The sequence below is a fragment of the Medicago sativa genome, chromosome 3 (genome assembly GCF_051527215.1).
Source record: "Medicago sativa cultivar Bolivia chromosome 3, Bolivia_mono, whole genome shotgun sequence".
In the NCBI taxonomy this organism is placed as follows: domain Eukaryota; kingdom Viridiplantae; phylum Streptophyta; class Magnoliopsida; order Fabales; family Fabaceae; genus Medicago; species Medicago sativa.
Window position 1 is genome coordinate 21,260,176 of NC_140751.1, and position 7,653 is coordinate 21,267,828.

Consider the following 7,653-nt stretch of genomic DNA (forward strand, 5'->3'; position numbering starts at 1 on the left):
TTCCAAGGGCGACATATAAGGAAAGGCATTAACAAAAACACAAAACACTAATGAAATCAAACAAACTATGTGTTTTGTAGTGAGAAATCATGCAATTCCATGTGTTTTGTAGTGAGAAATCATGTAAATCGCCAAATCAAGACATCACGTGAAAGATTAAAGATATGAAGAATGAAGATCAACAATTCTTAGAAGGGTTTTTTTTTTTAAGGAAATACAAAGTGAATAAAATTCATTTCAAGTTCGTAGGAGTTTCCAAACGGAAGAATGATAAAAAAAAAAAAAAAAACTAGGCTAAAACACAAGATTTCACACACACGGGCTGCAATTGCCTCTCTCAAAATTAATTGCTTTAGCCAATGAAAACTCAAAACCTTAGAGCAACGCATCAAATGACAAAGATGAGCCATTGATTCTCCATAATAGTAGATCACAAAATGTGTTGACTTCTTTAGTTTCCAAACTCACGTGAATTACCATTTGGGCTGCTCCAATAATTAACCACTCAAAAATACCTGATTTGAAAACTAAATTGATTTTCTTTTTGGTGGTGTCCGGGGTTTGAACCCCAAACCTTGTATATATAATGCATTGTTCTTACCAACTGTGTAAAACTCACGGGAACGAAAGACTAAATGGATTATCAGTGCTTAAATTATTATAAAACCATGAAATAAAAATATTAAAGCAGATTTGTATTTGCAATTGCCTCTCTTGCAAACTAGCATACTTCTAATCCATATTTTTGGACAACCTTTTTTATAAGTTTCCTTTCACATGTTGAATGAGCTCTTAATCACATCACTTGTTCATTAGGTAGGATTTTTTTTAGTTTGGCCCCTCTTTTATATGAATTTTTCCTTTTTTAATAATATTTTCAAGTAAGGTGATGTAGGCTGGAGGTGGATTCAGGGTGCTATTCTGGTTGACATGTCCATCTTCCCCTTATGCCTACCTTTACTCTTGATTCAGAAAAAAAAAAATATTTCTTCATCTTTTAACTACCTATATTATAAGATTTGTTACGTGGGTTATTGATTGTGTTTGGGCAATCCCGCTTTACTCAATTTATTCTACTTATTTAACCATGAGTTTTTGTTTACCGAGTCCAGTCATGATGCAGGTGCTCCTATCTTTCTCGTCAATAATAATAAGGGCTACTTCGATATTTCATTCCACCACTTGCTACCAATCCAAACACAGTCTATATGTTTTAAGGGCGTTGCGTAACTATGAAAAGTCCAAAACAAATTAAGTGTATAAATTCCAAACCCATTTTCCCCACACCACACGTATGTGAGCAATTCGTAACAGAGGTTGTTGTTTTGTTCCATCAACTAAAAATTGAGATTGTATAAATGACAAAATCTATCTATTTTTCTCCTTCATATAAAACAAAATATTATCTTTGTTAGTGAATATAATTTGAACATTAAATGGATGGACGATAAAATTACATGTTTAGGATAAGAAGAATCTATCTATTTTTTTCCTTCATATAAGACAAAAGATTATCTTTGTTAGTGAATATAATTTGAACATTAAATGGATGGACGATAAAATTACATGTTTAGGATAAGAAGGAAGCAGGAAAATACTCCTTCCTTAAACACAATTTTCTATATATACGTGTTTGTATAACTCTTAAGAATATAACATCCATTAGAGAATCTCATCTTTATTTTCTTGTTGAAATAATGATGGAAAACTATAATATTATTACATTCCATGCATTGTTGGTGTTGTCCTTCATTGTCGGGTTCAACTCAGCAATAATTAATGGCGATACAAAGTGCAAAGAGAGGGAGAGACACGCACTCCTCACATTCAAACAAGGCGTTCGGGATGATTATGGCATGTTGTCCACATGGAAGGACGGCCCAACTGCTGATTGCTGCAAATGGAAAGGAATTCAATGCAACAATCAAACCGGTTATGTTGAAAAGCTTGATCTACACGATTCATATTATTTGAGTGGTGAAATCAATCCTTCAATAACTGAGTTGCAACATCTAACATATCTAAACCTCAGGTATTTGAATACTAGTGGTCAAATTCCAAAATTTATTGGATCCTTCAGCAACTTACGATACCTTGATCTCTCAAATGGTGGTTATGAGGGGAAGATTCCTACTCAACTTGGGAATCTCTCAAAATTGCAACACCTTAATCTCAGACTTAATGATCTTGTTGGTGCAATCCCTTTCCAACTTGGGAATCTCTCACAGTTGCAACACCTTAATCTCAGACTTAATTATTTGGTTGGAGCAATCCCTTTCCAACTCGGAAATCTTTCGTTATTGCAATCTCTCATGCTTGGTTACAATTCTGATCTTAGAATGACCAACCAAATTCAACGAAACTCCGAGTGGCTATCAAGTCTCTCTTCTTTGAAAAGACTTGACTTGAGTTTTGTTCAAAATCTCAATGATTCTTCTCATCACACCCTGCAATTCCTAGGGAAGCTTAAAAGCCTTGAAGAGTTGTATCTAACTGCATGTAGCCTTTCTGATGCCAACATGTATCCTTTCTATGAATCCAATTTGAACTTTTCCACTTCTCTTGTTATCCTTGGTCTTGGTGAGAATCAGTTAACATCATCGATGATATTCCACTGGGTGCTTAACTACAGCTCCAATCTTCAAGAGCTTCAACTTAATGATAACTTCTTAAAAGGTACCATTCATCATGATTTTGGCAGCATAATGCATTCACTTGTGAATTTCTATCTATCAGGCAACAATCTAGAAGGCAATATCCCAAAATCCATTGGAAATATATGCACCTTGGAGATATTTGAAGCTTTTGATAACCACTTGAGCGGAGAAATTACAGGGTCTATTATCCATAATAACTACTCCCATTGCATTGGAAATGTATCCTCGCTACAGGAGCTATACTTATCGAATAATCAAATTTCGGGCATGTTACCAGACCTTTCAGTCCTCTCATCTTTGAGGGAATTGATACTTGATAGAAATAAATTAATTGGAGAAATACCCACGAGCATAGGGTCACTTATAGAGTTAGAGGTTTTGGACCTGCATGGAAACTCTTTTGAAGGCACCCTCTCTGAATCCCATTTCACTAACCTCTCATCCTTGAGAGTGTTGGTTCTTGGTGACAATAAACTAATTGGAGAAATACCCACGAGCATCAGATCACTTACGAAGTTGGAGAATTTGATCCTAAGCGAAAACTCTTTTGAAGGTGTCATCTCTGAATCTCATTTCACAAACCTCTCAAAATTGAAAGACCTACAGTTGTCTCATAACTTATTGACTGTGAAGGTTAGTACTAAATGGGTTCCTCCTTTTCAATTACAATATTTGCTTCTATCATCTTGCAATATCAATGCTACATTTCCTAATTGGATCCTCACCCAAAAGAACTTATTGGTGCTCGACATTTCAAAAAACAATATCACCGGCAACATTTCCAATTTGGAACTCGATTATACCTACAATCCTGAAATAGATTTGAGTTCAAACAAACTTGAAGGTTCCATTCCCTCACTTTTATTGCAAGCAGTTGCATTGTATCTCTCCAATAACAAATTTTCAGATTTAGTTTCCTTACTATGCAGCAAAATTAGACCTAACTATTTGGGATTTTTGGATATATCAAACAATGAATTAAAGGGTGAGTTGCCCGATTGTTGGAATAATTTAACCTCATTATACTATCTTGACCTTAGTAATAACAAGTTGTCGGGAAAGATTCCATTCTCAATGGGTAACCTTCCAAATATCGAAGCTTTAATTTTAAGAAGTAATAGTTTGAGTGGACAACTTCCTTCCTCCTTGAAAAATTGCTCAAACAAGTTGGCTTTGTTGGACATTGGAGAAAATAAGTTTCATGGTCCATTACCTTCATGGATTGGAGATAACTTACAACAATTAGTTATCTTGAGCATTCGAGTCAATAACTTCAATGGCAGTATACCTTCAAATCTTTGTTATTTGAGAAAACTTCATGTCTTGGATCTGTCGCTAAATAACTTATCAGGAGGGATTCCACCATGTGTAAATTTTCTTACTTCATTAGCTGATGACACCATGAACTCAACTTCATCAATGGATGATTCATATTCACCCACGAATTCTCCTTTTTTTGTTCCATATTATGTCAACATATTCTTGACGTGGAAAGGTGTAGATCGACCCTTCGAAAATGCAGATAAGTTGTTAAAAAGCATCGATCTCTCAAGCAATCATCTTACAGGGAAGATACCAACTGAAATGGAGTGCTTATTTGGATTGATTTCCTTAAACTTGTCAAGGAACAATCTCAGTGGGGAAATCATTTCAAACATAGGAAATTTCAAGTCACTTGAATTTCTTGATCTATCAAATAATCAACTGTCAGGCAGAATTCCTTCCAGTTTAGCTCACATTGATCGTCTTGCTATGTTGGATTTGTCAAACAATCAGCTCTATGGAAAAATTCCAACTGGAACACAGTTGCAGGGCTATAATGCTTCGAGTTTTGAAGGAAATCCTAATCTCTGTGGAGAACCCCTTGATAGAAAATGTCCTGGAGAAGAACTGGCAAAACCTCAACAGCCCACCAAAAATGCGGGAAATGATAATTCAATATTTTTGGAAGCATTGTACATGAGCATGGGGATAGGATTTTTCACTGGCTTTGTTGGCTTGGTAGGCTCAATACTGCTACTACCGTCTTGGAGAGAAACATACTCCATATTCCTGAACAAGTTGATATTGAAAATCATCATGTGGTGGAGGCAGTAAATTGCTCTATATTAAATGAATATGATGGACAGGTACTTATGTTCTTTCTTACTTTCTTTTACGGTTTAACTGAGTCATGAATATTTTTGGTCTATGCTTTGCTACTACCATTGTTGATATGCATCATATATGTATAACTAAAGCATTTCTACTATTTGTATTGCTTTGCTCATTGATTTTGGATATATCAGCCATAATACACAATATCAATCTCATAACATCACCTTTGTTTGCAGTGTTAAGTTAATCTATATATTTCACTTGTCCTGATTAATGATTAGGTGCTTGATTTATCTATGCAATTTATTCCCTGGAAATTGCAATGCTTTGATGTTGTTTCCAAGAACTAAAAGTAATTACATTTTGTAAAACTTTCTTGTAATAAAGTTTGATTGTGTTTTGTTTAGCTTTCTTGTTTGGCAGTTTTTGTATGGAAATGTAATCGTTTATATGCTATCAAGTTTTTTTTTTTTTGTCAGTAGAAAACTAGTTCATTTCATGTTAAATCAAAGAATCAATACAAGATGGAATATCAAAATAAATATGAGAGGGGACATTATCTCAAACGAATTCCAATCCCCACTCTATTATTTGACTACGAAAACGAAGCATCAATGCTGCTTTTTATGAAGTTATGAGGAGGACGATGCCACGGTGGACTGCCACGGGTATGGTGCTGTTTTGAAGCAGCCTGTACAGCTCCTTGACGTGCGGCTCTCCACTTGTTTAGCAAACAATTCCCTCTCTAAATAATTTTTTTCGACCTCTCTTTCTTATTCTCCTAAATTGTATAGTTCCTACTCCTCCACCAACTCCAACTGGTGATTGCAAACACAATTTTATTCTGTCGACAAAGCGCCCAGCGCGCAAAAAATCTTCTGGCCAATGTTCCCGCTCTGCGTCTGAACTCGTGTGATTTGCTGCCACGAGTTTAGATTGCACCAGGTCTGCCTGCTTGTATTGCAGAACAACAGCACATGATCCGCCCTCTCCAGATCATCCATACACCACGGGCAATTAGCGCCTACTTGAACACTTTTATCCCATAATCTTACATGAGTTGGAACTTGGAAGGCAACTTCGTTCTGGTCGCCAAAATATATTTCTTTACCTTGGGAGGAACCTGCATCTTCTACATCAGCTGCCAATCGCCCTCAACTATCCACTCTGCATTGTCTATAATTACACTAAGACAAAACCTGTGACTGTGAGCTGACCGTTTCCGCGTCTTTTACGGCCACCAAATACGCTTGTCCTGCTCCACAAACAGGAAAAGGGGGGTGTTGAGTACATTGAATACTCTGCTGAAGATAAGTTTAAAAAAACTCTCTTCAAAACACATTAGTTCAAGTGATTTATGTTGGGTGGGTCTCTGCTGAGTGTTAATGTCATTATGAATAATTTTACTCTTGGGATTTCTTTGTAGCTAAAATATTTCTACAATTTCACAACCACTGTTGATATACATATAATTAAAACATTTGTACAATTTTTATTGCATTTCTCACTGTTTTCGAATATTTATGGAAAATGACATCTAAACAAGGTAACTTCTAATCTATACCTCAGTGTTCAATAATCAGTCATCAAAGACAATATCAATCATCACTACTCAAAACTATACACATAGCTCTTAAATTTCTATGAAGAACTTTATGAAGGCTTCCATTTGGTAATACTCAAAAACCAAAACCAGTTCATTCCCTTCACAACACTGTCCTTTAAGCTGAACAAGATTCTTGTGCCGCAAGCAACCAATCATTGAAGCAAACTTGGTTGCGAAAGGATTGTGTAACGGGTCAAAATCGTCTACTTTTTTGAATTTGGTTAAAATTAAAACTAAAGTATTTCTATAATTTGTATCTTATTTAATCTCTCTTTTTGGATATTTAAGGGATACTCTTCATCCACTACCTCAATCTTGTTAAAAAATAAATCATCAAAGTTAAACTTAGTCTACCATTATCATCCAAATTTTGGAATTATTGTTTAAGTAGAAATTTTGGAAGAAGAACGCACCGGGTGCACATTATCAATTACTGAAATGAATTTTAAATTATATGAGTGGTACAATAATATTAGACCTTACAAGAAATATCAAATTACAAAAAATAAGCACCAAACAAATAAATTAATGAATTAATGTTGATTACACTCTTGATAAGTAGCAGATGTAAATTAACATTGCATGACTACAAGCGTGAGGGATAATAGTTAACAGGAAAATAAGAAACTACAATTGGAGCTCCCTTTGATTTTTCCTTCCTCTTTAATTTTTCTGAAGATGAAGATTTCGATTGAGATGGTTTTTCATTATAATCAGAAACTTGAGATGATGAGTTTGAAGAAGGACCAAAACAATTGAAGAAAGATGAAATCAAAGCCATCAAAATGTGATTTGGTTTGCAAATGAAATGAAGATTTAGGTGGTGTGACTTGAAATTGCAGCTAGGTTTCAGTTTATGCAAGTATGCAAAGCTTAAATGATTTAGTTGTAATATTGGTTTGAATTCAGGTTATTGATAACTTGGTCTATTTATAATGCCATCATACATATAAATATATATATTGTCATAGAATTCTAACAAAAAGGTTAGGAAGGTGCTATGTTAGTCCATTGCTTAGAGAGCATATTTTTGGGACCACATAAAACTTTGAAAATTCTTCCCTGTATGCATATATTTTGTGGCTGCTTTGGACACTTGTTAATCATGTATTCGAGACTATGTCTTTTTCAGAGCTTATTTGATGTAAGTAACCTGGCTTGGGGAGGAATTAGTCGTGGTCTAAATAGTATGACTTGACTATTCTAGTCGTCGTCTATTCCATTAAAAATTATTGCTCAAATTATATTTAGGCCACACTATGCCATATTTAGAAGAATTTTTATATTAGGTGG

At 34.9% G+C, this 7,653-nt stretch overlaps 1 protein-coding gene across 1 annotated transcript; it reads left to right on the top strand.

The window, feature by feature from the left end:
* Window positions 1–1,652: 1,652 nt before the first annotated feature.
* On the top strand, window positions 1,653–5,160 carry LOC146936339 (receptor-like protein EIX2). The gene has a single exon (XM_085751250.1). It carries the CDS (start codon window positions 1,698–1,700, stop codon window positions 4,752–4,754), a length of 3,057 nt encoding a protein of 1,018 aa, XP_085607376.1. The 5' UTR covers window positions 1,653–1,697; the 3' UTR covers window positions 4,755–5,160.
* The last annotated feature ends 2,493 nt before the right edge of the window (window positions 5,161–7,653 follow it).